This window comes from Lactuca sativa, chromosome 3 (genome assembly GCF_002870075.4).
Source record: "Lactuca sativa cultivar Salinas chromosome 3, Lsat_Salinas_v11, whole genome shotgun sequence".
Taxonomy (NCBI): Eukaryota; Viridiplantae; Streptophyta; class Magnoliopsida; order Asterales; family Asteraceae; genus Lactuca; species Lactuca sativa.
Window position 1 is genome coordinate 66,505,009 of NC_056625.2, and position 15,561 is coordinate 66,520,569.

Consider the following 15,561-nt stretch of genomic DNA (forward strand, 5'->3'; position numbering starts at 1 on the left):
AACAATTTTTTTTCACATTTCCAGAACACATTTCTGTTCATAATTATTATAAGAATCTTAATGTATCACATCTCAATTCATAAAACATATCCCAAGATCAAAAGAACATATAAAACTCCGCGTGTGTGTACGGATCATGTCGGCGCCTTCCCGTCTTCGCCACTAGTACCTGGAACACATAACACAAAACACTGTAAGCATAAATGCTTATGTAACAGCCCAAAATCTCAAGTATTGTTAAATTGCATTTTAGGGTATTTTAAAGGAGGGACTCGGCGAGTTGGAGCCAGACTCGCCGAGTAGGGTCGCAGATTTGGTCGCGGGTTCACGACTGGACTCGACGAGTCCAGGTATGGACTCGGCGAGTCGACGCTGTTCAGCAGAAAACCCTAGCCGTTTCGTATTGGGTCGTATTTAAGGGTTGCATGTCGTCATTTCACGTCTTTTGGCCGATTGTGGAGAACCCTAGACGACTGTGGCATTTGGAGCAAAACTTGAAGGCCATTATTGACTTTGAAGGAATTGTGGTGCAAGAAGAGGGAGGATTTTGGCCAAAGGAAGAGCAAGGGGGTCGAGTTCTGAGGTTTGGGGACACAGAGAGTATGTTTTCAGGTAAGGTTTCGGATCATTCCTGTTATTTTGATGTGTACTTGAATTTAGGGTTTATGAAACCCATTTGGAGATTTGATGGAGTATTGTGTTGTTATACAAAGGTTTCTACCCTAGTAATAGGATGATTAGAGGTCCAGAAGTCCCCATGAGTGTGTATCTCGGGAAAAACGTACCTCAGGAAGCAGTTGGATCGACTGCATGGCGTGGACTCGCCGAGTCGGATGATCAGACTCGGCGAGTAGCTTGAAGATTCACTGGGACTCGCCGAGTTGTTCTTCAGACTCGGCGAGTAGCTTGAAGATCTACTGGAACTCGTCGAGTCGTTCTTCAGACTCGGCGAGTGGTGTCAGGATGCTTATACTCGTCGAGTTACCCTTTGCACTCGACGAGTCCAGTCAGGATTGACCGTTGACCTGTATATATATTAGAGGGGTCAGTTGCCTTGTTTGATAAGATCATTAACTAAGGCTGTGGTATTATAGGGAACCTGCGGAACTAGCGGATTGTGTGCGAGTAGCTCGAAGAGGTTATAGCCTGCGTACTACGAGGTGAGTCTTCTCACTATACCTCACCCGGAAGGGTTTGATTGTGTGACCGGAAGGTCAAGTATGTTATGTGTTATGGTTATATGCTATGAATGGAAAGTTAGCTGCTACGTGTGATACACATTCTTATATATGGGCCGGAAGGCAAGGTATTATGTGACAGAAAGGTCAGGTATGATATGTGATATATGTGCTTTATGTGTTAGAGTATTTGTATTATGTGTTATATATGTGTACGGGCCGGAAGGCGATTATCTTGTGGACCGAAAGGTCCGGGCCGGAAGGCGATATTATGTGGATCGAAAGATCCGGGCCGGAAGGCGATACTATGTGGATCGAAAGATCCGGGCCGGAAGGCAATGTTATGTGGACCGAACGGTCCGGGCCGGATGGCGTATGTGCGTAAGGTATATTGGGGAACTCACTAAGCTTCGTGCTTACGTTGTTTATGTTACGTTGTTTCAGGTTCTTACAGTAACGCGGGATGGCAACGGTTCGATTGTACACACCGAAGAAAGAGTTGAGTTTTGGAGGATCCTGGTCTTCTTTTATAATGAAAATGAAACTACGTTTTGTAATTTGAATGTGAATAAGATTTTAAACAAGTGTTTTTAATATTAAAGTGATTAATTAAATGAAAATTTTATTTTTGGAAATTTGGGTGTTACAGCTTAGTGAGTTCCCCAAAATACCACATATAAAACATATTAGCCACTCGAGGCTATAACTTTGTGGGCCCTTGGGCCCTAACTCTGTGGACCCTCTGGTCCTAGCTCTGTGGACCTTCTGGTCCTAACTCTGGTATACACACAACATAAATCACATAGAAATAATGCAATGCAACACATCACATAGATAGCATACAATAACTCCATCACATGGCTCTAATTACCACTCAAGGCAAAGTATAGTGAGAAGACTCACCTCGGGTGTCTCGGTAAATCTATGACTCGGTAAAATCTGGTCTAGCCTCCGCCTAATCACATGGTATAAACACCCTAATCAATACCACTCTCAAAGGCTAGACTAAACTCTCTCTTGGCACTCTCAGAAGGGTAAAAGACCATTATACCCCTCTCATGGCTCAACGACCCAAATATTGACCAAACCCTAAAAGTCAACAAAAGTCAACCCTCTCCGGGTTACGCTGCGCGTACCAAACATGTACGCTGGGCGTACCCAGCAACCTCACAGAAACGGGGGAACGCGAACCCTACGCTCTGCGTACTAGGATTACGCCCGACGTAACTCCCAGTTTCAGTCTTCTTTGATTTTTGGGTCTTAATCAGTTAAGACTTGCGTCCAAATTCCAGATCTGACTTCTCTAATACGACTTAATGCATAAAGTCGGTGACTTTAAGCCTTTGCATGGCTGTGGAAGTCACCAACACCCAACCCACTCCATTTCCAACCTTTAAAGGTCCATATCTCATGCATGAAGAACTTTTGACAACCAAGACTGGATTTTTATCACATAACAACCCTAAATGAGCTAGCATGGGACAGATCTCGGCTTCCAAACTCATAAAGCCATAAACTTGGTGGATAAAAAACCCTAAAACATCCTTCTTATGAAACAAACAGAAAAGATGGAAAGCATGAAGCTTTATACCTCAAACTGGAGTTTTTCCCACTGCTAAACTCGAATCTACAAGCTTGAGCTCTAACTCTTCCTCTTCCAAAGCTTTTCACTTTACTCCAATGGCTAAGAACACACCAACAAGCTCTCCAAGGCACGTCCTTGCTATATGAATGAGATCTAGGGTTCTGAGAAGATAAGGCTCTGGAGAAAGGTGGCCAACAAAGGGCCATAAGGTTATTTAAATAGGGAGGCTCAAAGGATTAGGGTTCCTTTTCTGGGTCGGGTACGCCCCGCGTGCCTAGCAATCCTTCACGACCAGAACGCGGACAAGTACGCTGAGCGTACACCCCAGTACGCCCCTCGTACCTATCAACCAAGCATCTTCTTATCAAGGGCTGAATATGACAATTACTCAAAGAAGAAGGTTCACAAGGTATACCCGGTTTTTGAGATGTTACACAAAATAGTTTAAACATCAAAGTATCCCCCAGAACCATATCACATAAATAATAAAACATGAGGAGCGGTACGATCGCACCTTCGCCTTGCCACGATCTCCTGAAGTATCTGAAACAATACACTGAATTGTAAGCCCGAAAGCTTAGGGAGTTACCCCCAAAATACCAACCACACATAAACATACTCATAACATATCACAAATAGAATAGCCATGCACATCGGGTAGTGTTGTAAAACTCGCTGAGTTGGCCGATTACTCCTCCGAGTACTCGCTACTCCCCCCTCCCCTTGCCGAGGCGAGTTACATAATCCCGAGTACTACCCGATCGGCCCCTTACGGATTGAGTAGTGTTGTGAAATTCGGTCAACTCGGTGATTAATATGTATAATATACTTAATGATTTATTATTTAACACACACATGTGATTATTACTACATACATATATATATATATATATATATCTTAAATTTTCAGTAATTATTCACGAAGTGAGACCATTATGTGTTTTTCACTTTTTGTGTATTCACATGTATCTGATTTTGTTATATATTTCAATCAACTTATGATTTTATATTATGATTTTGACATATATAATTTCCCTAAAAATATTTCTACACAAATTTCCAAATCCGAGTACTCCTTGAGTACTCCCGAGTACTCGCTACTCGATAGTCAGCCGAACAGGTACCGAGTAACGAGTTCTAGAACCTTGACATCGGGTCTACTGTGTGACTAGTCCACCCGCACTGGGCCTTCAGTCCACCTGGTCCACCCTCCGAGTCTAGCCATGTACATCGAGTCTACACTGTGATTGGTCCGCCTGCACTGGGCCTTTAATCCACCTGGTCCACTCTTTGAGTCTACAGTATGACTGGTCCGCCCACACCGAGCCTTCAGTTGGCCTAGTCCACTCTTCGAACCTCGGCACGTCTGGTCCGCCCTCTTGGGGCCTTCAGCCTATCCGGAATGCTCTTTTGGCCTTCGGAATATCCGGTTCGCCCTGGGTATGTTGGCCTAGAGCACAAAGCAGGACCCGCCTCAACCCAACCCCCGTCAAACAACCATGTGCATATAAAACAATTAATCATATAACAAATCCTTAACCAGACAAACAGTCTAACAGATCACATAGCATATCAACATCCTAACCAGGATTCCGACCTAACAGGTCACTAGCATAACATTACCCTATATACCGGGTACCGACCTTAACCAGGTCATTAACATAACATTACCCTAAATACCGGGTACCGACCTTAACCAGGTCACTTACATAACACCATCAGATCTAGCAAAGCAATAACATAACAAACAATACCCGGATTTCCATCCGATAAAGGGCCGACCTTGGTGTCGTAGACCCTATCGATATAGTGAGGATAACTCACCTACAATTGCCGACTGAAGAGATAAGACCAAGCTGCTCCGACCACCGACACAAACTTCACCACAGAACACTACCAAAGGACCAATTCAAAAAATACCAAAATACCCTTAGAAGTCAAACTGGTCAACTCTTGGTCAAAGTCAAAGTCCTCAGTCAAATTCAACCTTCCTGGTTGACTCTACTCGTCGAGTCAACCCATCGACTCGTCGAGTTCTTATACTCAGAAAACTCCCATAACACGACTCAACTCGCCGAGTCGCCCCAAGACTCATCGAGTTCAACGATCTCGGAATTCCATCATGTCCAACTCACTGAGTCGCCAACCGACTCATTAATCCAAAGCTTTAACCAAAAGAGGTTGGGTTCTGCGACCAGACTCGCCGAGTCCAAGAAGAGACTCGTCGAGTCCAAGGCAATCTTCAACAGACTTGCCGATTTGTTCTTCCAACTCGCCGAGTCCATGCAGATGTTCATACAACTCGTCGAGTACACCCATGTGACTCTCCGAGTCTCTCCATTTCTCAATCCATACAGTGGCTTTTCGAGCCATGCAGGGGCTCCAATCCATAGATCCACTCTTCTACAGTCTAACCCTCACATAAAGTTGCAAACTTTACGTGAAACCAAGGAGATATATGCCCAAAACACACTAGGGCTAGGGTTAAGGACTAGGGGGATTCACCAACAACTCTTAAACAAAAGCTTTATGACAATTTGGACCATCACAAGCCTAGATCTGGAGTAGCAACCTCAGATCTAAACTCCAAACCCGAAATAGATCTCAAACAAGTTAAGGAACTCCAAACCAACCACCAAAGATGAACCCAAAAAGGAAATAGCTTAAGATAATGGCTCCTTACCTCTGAGATGTGCCCAAGCTGATGTAGATCCCAGATCTACACAAGCCCCTTGATGCTAGCCTCTAATTTCTCAAGCTTCTTCCACCAATTTCCTCTTCCAAGCTCCAATCTCCTCAACAATGAAGTCTCACACGAAATTAGGGTTTTCTGGAACTCTCTGGGGGAATAGGAGGCTGGGAGAAGGACATAAAGTCCTTTAAATTGGGTGCAACCCTCGGGATTAGGGTTTTCTCATTCCAGCACCAACTTGTCGAGTACATCTTCCGACTCGGCGAGTTGGCCACTTAACCCGCGTTCAAATCCCGCTCCGACTCGACGAGTAGCATACCTACTTGTTTAGTAGCTTCCTTAATTTACACTTAGCATCCTTCAACTTCTTGCTTTCGAATATGAAAATGTGCATTTTTGGTCCATTTATAAATAAATTCATCTTTTTGGCCCAAGTTTTAAATAAATTCACATTTTCAGTTATTCTTATCAAAAATTTCATTTTTGACATAACCTTGTTGAAAATGACATTTAAGCCCACAAAGTCCATAAGTTTACAAACTTGGCCCAAAAACTCGTAAAAGCCCAAAAGAAGCCCATTTATGAAATTTTACACTTCTAGCCCTTTTTAAGATCACAAATATCATAAAGATTCATATTGATCAAAATACATTCTTTTTGGTCCCTTAAAAACTGTGAGTTACATAAAAATACCCCATTTTTGGTTATTTTGTCATTTTGGCCATCTTATGCAATTTTCTTAGTTTTAAGTAACTTTGATGTATTTTAAAACCTTTTTTTGCATAATAAGTTGAAATAAGTGTTATGTTCTACACGTATCATCACATTTTAGTAGATCTTCAAGTTCGTGGAGTTTATAACACATAATCACACATATATCATGAAAAACACACAAAATCATGCATACACACATAGATCTACACAAAACAACTTGTATTATCCCCCAAAACATAGTAAAAACCGAAAATAAGGGGTATAAAATCACTTTGCTTTGGAGATTTCGGTTGTGATGAAGAAATGAAGAGATCTCGGCCTTTAGCAAGCTTTCTTGAGTGAATTTCGAACTTAAGATGGTTCAAAATGAGTGGACCTTTGGATGAAATGCTCTTGGATTTACACTTAGCTCACACGAAAATCTTGGGAGGTTTCTTTGAGATTTCTTAGAGAGAATTTTGATGTAGTTGGAATGAAAGAGGATGAGAGTGGTGGTGTAAGTCTTGGGCCGAGAATAGAAGAAGAGGGAGGGAAGAGAGAGATGACAAGATTGTTGCATGGGAACATGAGATTTCCTTGATACATGGTGTATAGTTGCATAGATACCCATTAAATAATTATGAGGTGGCAAGTCCTACCTCTACTCCTTTGTTTATTCCCCTTTTTTCCTTTTTTTTGTATATATGGGCCAAGAATGAGGGGGAAGGAAAAGAGAAGGAAAAGTTTGGTCCTTTATTGAACATTTTCGAGATTATAGGCCCAACATGAAGGTTCTCGGCCCATTGGGCCCTTCTTATGGGTTCACGGCCCAAAGGTGGTGAATGGATGGGGTTTACGACCCAATTACAATGAAAAGATGGGTTTACGGCCCATCATGGTTCAATAGAGTGGTTCATGGCCCATCATGGCCCATGATAACGAAGTGAGTTGTTTTACGCCCAACATGGCCCAAATGTTATTGTTTGACGAATGTTGGGTCCAATTAGAGCCCAAATGGGGTTCTTTGGCCCAAAATCATCAAATGAAAGGTTTACTGGCCCATTAGGCCCAATAAGAGGATCCTGGTCCATACTGGGTTTGAACCGGGACATTAGGGTTTCAAACCCAAATTTGAGTATATAAGATGTTTTAAATTAGGTTTTGGACTTCACTCAGGAGTTTTGATTCAAATGGATGTTTTTTATTGAGCATAGTACATGATATCCACTTAGATTACAAGTTTATAAGAGTTGACGTTTATATGAAAACAGAATTTCCTAGCTAAAAATGCTAGTTGTTACATCATCCCCCTGTTAGAGGGAATTCCGTCTCGAAATTCTTTTGAAAGATAGAACTGTGAACGATCTTCATCTGGTCTTCATGTTCCCATGTGAATTCCAGTCCATGCTTAGCGCTCCATCGAACCTTCACAATTGGAATGCGACTCTGTTTCGTATGCTTCACTTCCCTATCCATTATCTCGACCGGTTCTTCGACGAACAGGAGATTCTCGTTTATTTCGATCTCTTCCAGAGGAATGATAAGAATTTCATCTGATAAGCGCTTTTTTCAGATTTAAGACGTGGAATACGGGGTGTACGTTGTTGAGTTCTGCAGGTAGCTGCAACTTATATGCCACCGGACCAACTCGGGCTAGAATCTCGAACGACCCGATGTATCACGGATTTAGTTTTCCCCGTTTCCTAAAACGGATCATCCCTTTCCAGGGAGAGACCTTTAATAGCACCCGATCTCCGACTTGGAATTCCATAGGTTCCCGTCGTTTGTCAGTATAACCATTTTGTCGGTCTCGCGATGCTTGGAGTCGGGCTTTTATTTGGATTATCTTCTTTGTCGTTTCTCGAATGACTTCTGGTCCTGTAAGAGTGTTGCTCGGTGGTTTCCCTTTTGCCAGCTAGGTGTCACCTACCTCAGCCCAATAGAGAGGCGATCTACATTTGCGACCATACAAAGCCTCGAAATGAGCAATGCTTATACTCGTGTGATAGTTGTTGTTGTACGAGAATTTAATCAAGGGCAAGTAGGTATCTCACGATTTGTCGAAATTGATCACACAGGCTCGAAGCATGTCTTCAAGTGTTTGGATGGTTCGTTCGCTCTGGCCATCAGTTTGAGGGTGGTAAGCAGTGCTCATGTCTAGTTGTGTTCCCATTGCCTTCTGGAGCGACTGCCAAAATCGTGAAGTAAATCTACTATCCCGATTCAATATAATAGATACTGGCACCTCATGAAGTCTCTCGATCTCTTTTATATAGATTCGTGTTAATCTTTCCATCTTGTATGATTCTTTTATTGGCAGGAAATGGGCGGATTTGGTTAACCTATCGACAATCACCTAGATAGCATCCAATCCGTCTGTTGTCTTAGGTAATTTGGTTATGAGTCCATGGAAATCCTTTCCCATTTCCACTCGGGTATCACTGGCTGTTGTAATAATCCTGAGGGATTTTGATACTTTACTTTCACTTTGGTACAAGTGAGACACTTGCCCACGTAAGTGGCGATCTCTGCCTTCATATTTGGCCACCAATAGTGTTGTTTGATATCCAGGTACATCTTATCCGAACCTGGATGGACGAAATATTGCGTTTTATGAGCCTCGTTCATGACTATCTCTCTGAATCCCCCAAGTTTAGGGACCCATATTCTATTCATGAAGTAGTAAGCTCTGTCCTCTCTGACTTCAAGGTTTTTATCCATCCCACGTAGCGTTTCATTTGTGGTGTTCTCCGGTTTCAATGCATCGTATTAGGCTCCCTTAATCTGCGAGGTTAGGTGGGATGGATGGTTATCGATAATGTCTTCACCCGATGACCTGAGTATTCTTTCCTGCTCAGGGCATCGGCTACCACGTTAGCCTTGCCTGGGTGGTACTTGATCTCGCATTCGTAATCATTTAGCAGCTCAATCCACCTTCGTTGCCTCATGTTCAGCTCCTTTTGGTTTAGAATGTGTTGGAGGCTCTTGTGATCCATGAAGATGGTGCACTTCGTACCAGTGCCTCCAAATATTTAGGGCGAAGACCACAGCTCCCAGCTCGAGATCATGGGTGGCATAATTTACTTCATGCGTCTTCAATTGTTTAGATGCGTAAGCTATCACCTTTCCACGCTGCATGAGGACACAGCCTAACCCTTGGTTCGAAGCATCGTAGTATACTACGAAATCTTTGGTTCCCTCCGGTAAGGATAGCACTGGTGCACTACAGAGGGCTTGCTTCGAGGTTTAGAAGGCAGTTTCTTGCTTTTCCGTCCTGTTGAAAGATACACCATTTTGTGTCAAGACGGTAAGGGGTTTGGCTATCTTGGAAAAGTTTTGTATAAATCTTCGGTAGTAGCCTGCGAGACCCAAGAATTGTCGAATTTTTGTTAGTGTCTTCGGAATTGCCCAGCCTTCAATGGCCTTGATCTTGGAAGGATCTACGTGAATCCATTTCTCACTAACTACATGACCCAAGAAGTTTACACTGCGAATCCATAACTCGCATTTGGAGAGTTTTGCATATAGCCTTTCAGCTCTTAGAGTTTCCAAGATCTGACAGAGATGTTGACCGTGATCCTCCTTTCTTCGGGAGTATATGTGAATCTCATCGATAAAGACAATTACGAAATTACCGAGGAATGGACGGCAGACTCGATTCATGAGGTCCATAAATGTTGTAAGGGCATTTGTTAGATCGAAGGGCATCACAACAAATTCGTAATGACCGTATCGAGTTCGGAAGGCAGTTTTTGGAATGTCCTCTTCTCGGACTCGGAGTTGATGATAACCGAATCTTAGATCTATTTTGGAGAAGTAACTAGCTCCTTGAAGCTGGTCGAATAGATCGTCAATCCTAGGAAGTGGGTATCGGTTTTTTGACAGTGAGCTTATTCAGTTCCCTATAATCGATGTACATCCTAAAGGATCCGTCCTTCTTGACAAACAAGACCGGAGCTCCCCAGGGTGAGAAGCTTGGCCTGATGAATCCTTTGTTCAACAATTCGCTTAATTAACTGGATAACTCCTGCATTTCGGCGGGAGCCAACCTGTAGGGTGATTTGGCAATTGATGTGGCTCCTAGTATGAGGTCGATTCGGAATTCAACCTGTCTTTCTGGGGGTATTCCCGGAAAGTCTTCGGGAAATACATCCGGGAAGTCACATACCACTGGGATGTCTTTAATGTTTACTTCTTTTTTAGCTTTATCCATAACATGAGCGAGGAATGCATAGTTTTCTTGTGCATGCACTTATGTGCCTTGATGCACGAGATAAGACGAAGATTGGCGCCAGGTTTGTCACCATAGATTATTAGGGTTTCGTATTTGGGGAGGTGAAGGCGAACGACCTTCTCACGACACATAATATCAACATGGTGGGGGCTTAACCAATCCATGCCGATTATCTCATTAAAACTCCTAATATTTACTGGCATCAAATCTAATTGAAATGAATGATTGTTTAGTGTTAATGTGCACCCTACGTAAACATCTTTGGTTGTTTCGGTTTTCCCATTACCCATCTCCATCGTGAAGGCTTTGTTTAGCTTCTGGGGTTGTTGGTTTAGTAAGTGTTTGAATTTGTTACTAACGAAGCTCCCCTCGGCTCCACTATCGAATAAAATGAATGCAAAAGTGTTGTTAAGTGGGAACGTACCAGTAACAACTGTCGGGTCTTGAATTACTTCACCTTGACCCAACGTTAAGACCCTTCCTGATCCTCCTGCCCCTTGGTTGTTGGCCTTGGGCAATGATCTCTGAAATGGCTAGTTCCTCCACACCCATAACAAGTGTGACTAGCCCTAACATTATTGTTGTTATTGTTGCGATTGTTGTTGTTGTTGTGGTTCGACTGTTGGTTCTGTTGGGGTTGAGATCGGCAGTATCGGGCGGTATGGCCCTTTCGATTGCAACTTGTACATTGCATATCTTTGCATTCTCCATAGTGGTAAAAGTCGCATTTGTTACACTTGGGCCGGGTTCCCGAGTATTGCCTGGTAGTAGTTTGCGTAGTTGAGACTGGAGCATGTGGTGTTGAGGTAACCTGAGCAGTAACAGCATGGGCTGCTACAGTTTGTTGCTTTTTTGGTGACTCTTGGTTTTGTCGCCCCTTTTGTTTGTTGTCCTTGTTCTTCTTGTTATCTTTCCCTTCTTTCTTGCCTTCAGTTTCTCCAGCTTTGGCACTCTTCTTGTTGCCATGATCATACAACTTTTTGGCTAGCCTTTTAGCACTGTCATACGTTTCCGGGTTTGCTGCGATTACATTTCCGGAATTGGAGAGGTCAGTCCCCAAATGAATATTTCACGAGCCGAGCTAGAGGTCATGCCTGCAATTTTTTAAGAGTCAAGATCAAGTTTCACACATAAGGTTCAAAACGGGTCGAACTCGAACATGAAGTTTTTAAAAAACTGAGCTTAAGCTTCAAGCATAGGGCATAGGGTTCAAAACGAGTGATGTTCGAGCTTGAAGTTTTTTAAACGAGTCGAGCTCTAGCTTCAAACATAAGGTTTGAAACGAGTCGAACTCGAACTCGAGCCTGAAATTTTTAAATGAACTCAGCACGAGCTTTAAACATGGGGTTCGAAACAAGCCAAGATCGAGCTCGAGCATGAAGTTTTTTAAACAAACTAAGTTCGAACTTCAAACATATGGTTCGAAACAAGCGATATTCGAGTCTGAAGGTTTTTAAACGAGCCGAGCTTGAACTTGAGCTTGAAAGCTTTTAAATGGACTGAGCTCGAGCTTCAAACATGGGGTTCTAAACAAGTCGAGCTCGAGCTCGAGCTTAAGCATGAAGTTTTTTAAACAAAATGAGCTCGAGCTTCAAGCATAAGGTTCAAAACAAACGATGTTCAAGCCTGAAGTTTTTTAAACGAGCAGGGCTCAAGCTTGATTAGGATCACACTAGGTTTGACTCGGCCCATTTACACCCTATCAACAAACAATCCACCTTCACCTATATATACATTAAAGAATAGGGATGAGCAGTTTGTCCCAAATATCGGTCACGTAACGGTACCGTACCGAAACCGGTACCGAACCATACCGAATTTTAAAATATGGGACGGTACTTGGTACTCAAAATACATAAAATTCGGGATTCGGTACCGCTGGTACCGGTACTAGTACCGAAAACCGGTACCATTCCCGGTACCGGTACCGGTGATTTTAATTCGGTTCGGTACTCGGGATTAACTTTTGATCGAATTCGGTTTTCGGGAAATCGGGAACGGTACGGGTCGGTACCGGTTCCATCTCACGCTCATCCCTATTAAAGAACATTGTAATAACCCTAATCATGACTCCATAAGATGTAAGAGATAAAACCTGTCATTAAAACAATTCTCAATTCCTTTGATGCTAATTCTCTCTAAAGTCTACACATAACTCAAAACCCACAAAAATGGATTGACATCACTCAAGCTCGTCAACAATTAAATCATTGATGCGCATGCTTAAAAGTCAAATCAATCCCTCCAGAAAGCTCTCATATAAGGTGTATTATTTTAGTAACTTTAGACGCATCTAAAGATCAATGAATTCAATCTTTACATTTACTTGCTTTTCTCATCAAGTTGCCAATAACTTCCATCCATCCACAAACGTCAAGACTAATTTTGGGTTCTCTCTTTTGGGAGGTCAAACAAGTCAAACATTGCGCACATTCGCAATTCTTCTACTTTCAATCCTTCCTATACAAATGTATATACAACTAGAGAGAATTTTGATTTTTTTTTAAGAACAAAATATTATCCTTCCTACAACTAAATCTACGATTCCTTCTTCTCTTTAACATTCTTGAACTCTTCTACAAGTAAATTGTGAACTTTCACTCTCAAATCTGATGCTTCTTCTGGTTGAAACCATTGCCTCCCAAACTAAAAATCACAATATTGCCATGTCATCACTACTAATTATACACATAAGAAAACAAGCATAAGAATAAAAAAAAATGTACCATTGTTAAATGTTTCTTTTTGAGCCTTCTAGGAGCTTCTTTTATAAAACGTTCCATGTACAACAGAACAAACAGCCCACAATCATACTCGTTCATCTGCTGAGGAACCTGCTTAAAAAACAAACGATTCAGAAACTTCTAGAACCTTCCGGAAGAAACTCAATTTTCAAGAAAAGATTTATACCGTAACCCTTCTGTGATCCATTTTAGTGTCAAGATTTTCCCATATTTCATCTGGAATTGGGACTTCTAAAACTTCTGATTTTCTTAGATAGCTCCACTCTTCTTTTAAAAATCTAGAATCAAGTTAAATATATGTATTTATACAGAGTATTTAATAAAAAAAAAGTAATTTAGTTGAGAATTATTAACTATGTGTTATAATACCTTTTAATGTTTACAAAAAGTGATTTGCTATTGTGTAGTCCAAGTGAGTCCAAATGAAGCAAAATTGGGCCTAATTCATCTTCTTTTGTAGGGAAACATATTATCACCAGACTCCAATGAGCACTACACAATTAACAAAAATATCTATATATAAAAAATATATATTTAATCAATAATCATGAGTATTAATATTATATACAAGTTCAAAACCTTACTTATCATGGATTGGAAGAAGAATGTATGCTTTTTCAAATATATTCACACCTTTCCACCACTTTCTGAACTTTAGAAATGAATCTTCCTTGTAGCTCAACTAAAATGAAAAAAATAAAAAAGTTAATTGCCATTTTATTTTTATCATATGAAGCATTCATGTTAGAAAATGAGACACCTTTTCTAGCTTGTTGTAGAAATATGTGTTGAAAAAATGATAATGACATGTTGAACTCTCGGATGAAGATGTTGGCTGCTGAAGATATCTTTAAGAAAATTATCAAAGAAAAGTTATCAGGAAAAGATTTCTACATCTTATATGTATAAAGTTTATAAACTACTTGAACAAGAATGCAATTACCGAATATAAAAATTCATGATAGTGGATGAAAGACATGCTTCAGGAGCAAGACATGCCATGTCAGCATAATTAACTTCAACTGAACCAGGGTCATCCCTGTAAACTCAGATAAAAATGGGGCAAGATATGCCATGTCAGCATTTGTATATGAAGATCATCCAACATAAACAAAAGAGACTTCTGACATACCTTGATGGGTAGTATACTGTAACATCTTTCTCACTGAAATTAATAAAATTGATGAATTAAATTGCAATTTTAGGTCATGAAGTATAAGCAACAAAATGGAAGAAATGAACAAGAAGTAAATTTTACCAGATGCCTAGATCTGCATATTGTATTTTAGAATGAAACTGTGGCTCCTCATCTAGTAAATGATAAGTCCGTTTCTGTAACCATAAGGGCAATATAGGAAATATGAATAAACTGAGAATACCATGAAAAAAAAGACAATGGAAACAACTTACATGTCTTGGTCTCAAATTCCTTGAAGTTGCAGGGGGATCAGGGGAAGAGGTAGAATCACTGTATTTTTTGTCATCATTGGAGAAGATTTGTTTCTCATTATCTACTACAGGAGTCCTTGGGGAAGGTAATGCCTTCTTTGACTTTCCTTTACCCAAAGGTTGACTATTTTGTTTCCCTTTTCGCCCCTGACAATGATTCATGATAGACAAATCACTGTCGAATGCATTCACAGTCCGAGAACCTTCCACTATCTTTTTGTTAAACAATTTGGCAAACTTTGATGAATATGAAGATTTCTGATCACCTTTCTTTTTGCCACTGGAATCACCTACAGAAAAGCAGTTTAGCAGATTGTATATGCATAGATTCATAGAAACAATGCAATACTATCAATTTGCTAGTGATTGAATCTCACCTTCATCGCTATGATCAGAAAGCTGTATTGTCTCATCACATCTAAAATCAACCTGTGAAGAAAATATAATCAGAAAGCTGTATTGTCATGTATTGAGGCCCATGGTAAATATTAGAACTCCATATGAAGAGTGCTATAATCTCTTATACTATTCATTGTGACTGGTATGGTATGCCAATTGATAATTACCATGGTCTAATTCAATTCCATCGTATAAACAGGAAAACCCACTACCCCCCCCTAAATGAATCCCTAATTTTCAAGGTGGAAAAGTTTTAGAAAATCGGATATATAATGTGGTTGCTTTCGATTTGGCATTCTCAAAGCCACCTGATCCTTAACTTCGTAATAATCAATCAATGGATGATATTCCAAAATTTAATACCCAATGTGCGTGTTACAACATTTAGAAGCATTGCATTGACATAAAAAAGGGGGCAGACAAAAGCAAAACCTTCTCCGATTTCAGTTTATTTCTTCGTTCGAGTTCATTTTCGTATCTCTGGAGAGTTCCCTTGAGTTTTTCGCCATTATCAGGTAACTTTTTAGCTAATGTTACCAAGTTTTTTTTTAAACCTCGTAATAGACTCGGTAATTTCATTCAATGAT

The 15,561-nt window shown here is 40.9% G+C and overlaps 1 protein-coding gene across 1 annotated transcript; it reads right to left on the minus strand.

Annotated features, from left to right (window-relative positions):
• Positions 1 to 12,676: 12,676 nt before the first annotated feature.
• LOC111888387 (ubiquitin-like-specific protease 1D) lies at positions 12,677 to 15,561 on the minus strand (the record flags this gene model as incomplete). The annotated part of the gene is given in 12 exon segments (XM_023884574.3): positions 12,677 to 13,028; positions 13,109 to 13,216; positions 13,293 to 13,404; positions 13,496 to 13,618; positions 13,711 to 13,808; positions 13,887 to 13,974; positions 14,070 to 14,165; positions 14,259 to 14,291; positions 14,385 to 14,458; positions 14,537 to 14,865; positions 14,953 to 15,004; positions 15,407 to 15,561. Coding segments are annotated over 12 exon segments (1,368 nt in total). The 3' UTR covers positions 12,677 to 12,920.